The sequence below is a fragment of the Cystoisospora suis genome, assembly GCF_002600585.1.
Source record: "Cystoisospora suis strain Wien I chromosome Unknown contig_3648, whole genome shotgun sequence".
Lineage (NCBI taxonomy): Eukaryota > Apicomplexa > Conoidasida > Eucoccidiorida > Sarcocystidae > Cystoisospora > Cystoisospora suis.
In genome coordinates this window covers 10,710-10,960 of record NW_027156443.1, presented here as the reverse complement: position 1 = coordinate 10,960, position 251 = coordinate 10,710, and the positions used below count along the sequence as shown (strand labels likewise).

At 47.4% G+C, this 251-nt stretch overlaps 1 protein-coding gene across 1 annotated transcript in view; it reads right to left on the bottom strand.

Moving 5' to 3' along the window:
- Nucleotides 1-21: 21 nt before the first annotated feature.
- The window catches only part of CSUI_007063 (rna helicase (upf2 interacting domain) protein), a gene marked incomplete at its 3' end in the record, with an annotated part of 5,665 nt that continues 5,435 nt past the window's right edge, over nucleotides 22-251 (bottom strand). Inside the window, exon 4 of the mRNA XM_068067213.1 lies at nucleotides 22-185. Coding sequence (XP_067920811.1) covers nucleotides 22-185 — 164 coding nt within the window. The remainder of the gene's footprint in view (nucleotides 186-251) is intronic.

Genomic DNA, 251 nt, shown 5'->3' with positions numbered 1-251 from the left:
ACTACTGCTACTACTACTACCTCTGCCGCTGGATGACGTCGCGGAGGCGGATGTATCGATAGAAGAAGAATCGCCACTACTGCCGTTGCTTGAAGAGGACCCCGAGGAGATTTTCTTGAAGAAAGCCTTTGGTATCGAGGTGGAAATCTTTACTTCATCTCCTGTTGCTAGACGTACACTACACCCTTCATCTCGAGCATAAAGAAAGTAGGCAAGTCTTCTTCGATTTAAACCGACTTCCCAACGCAACT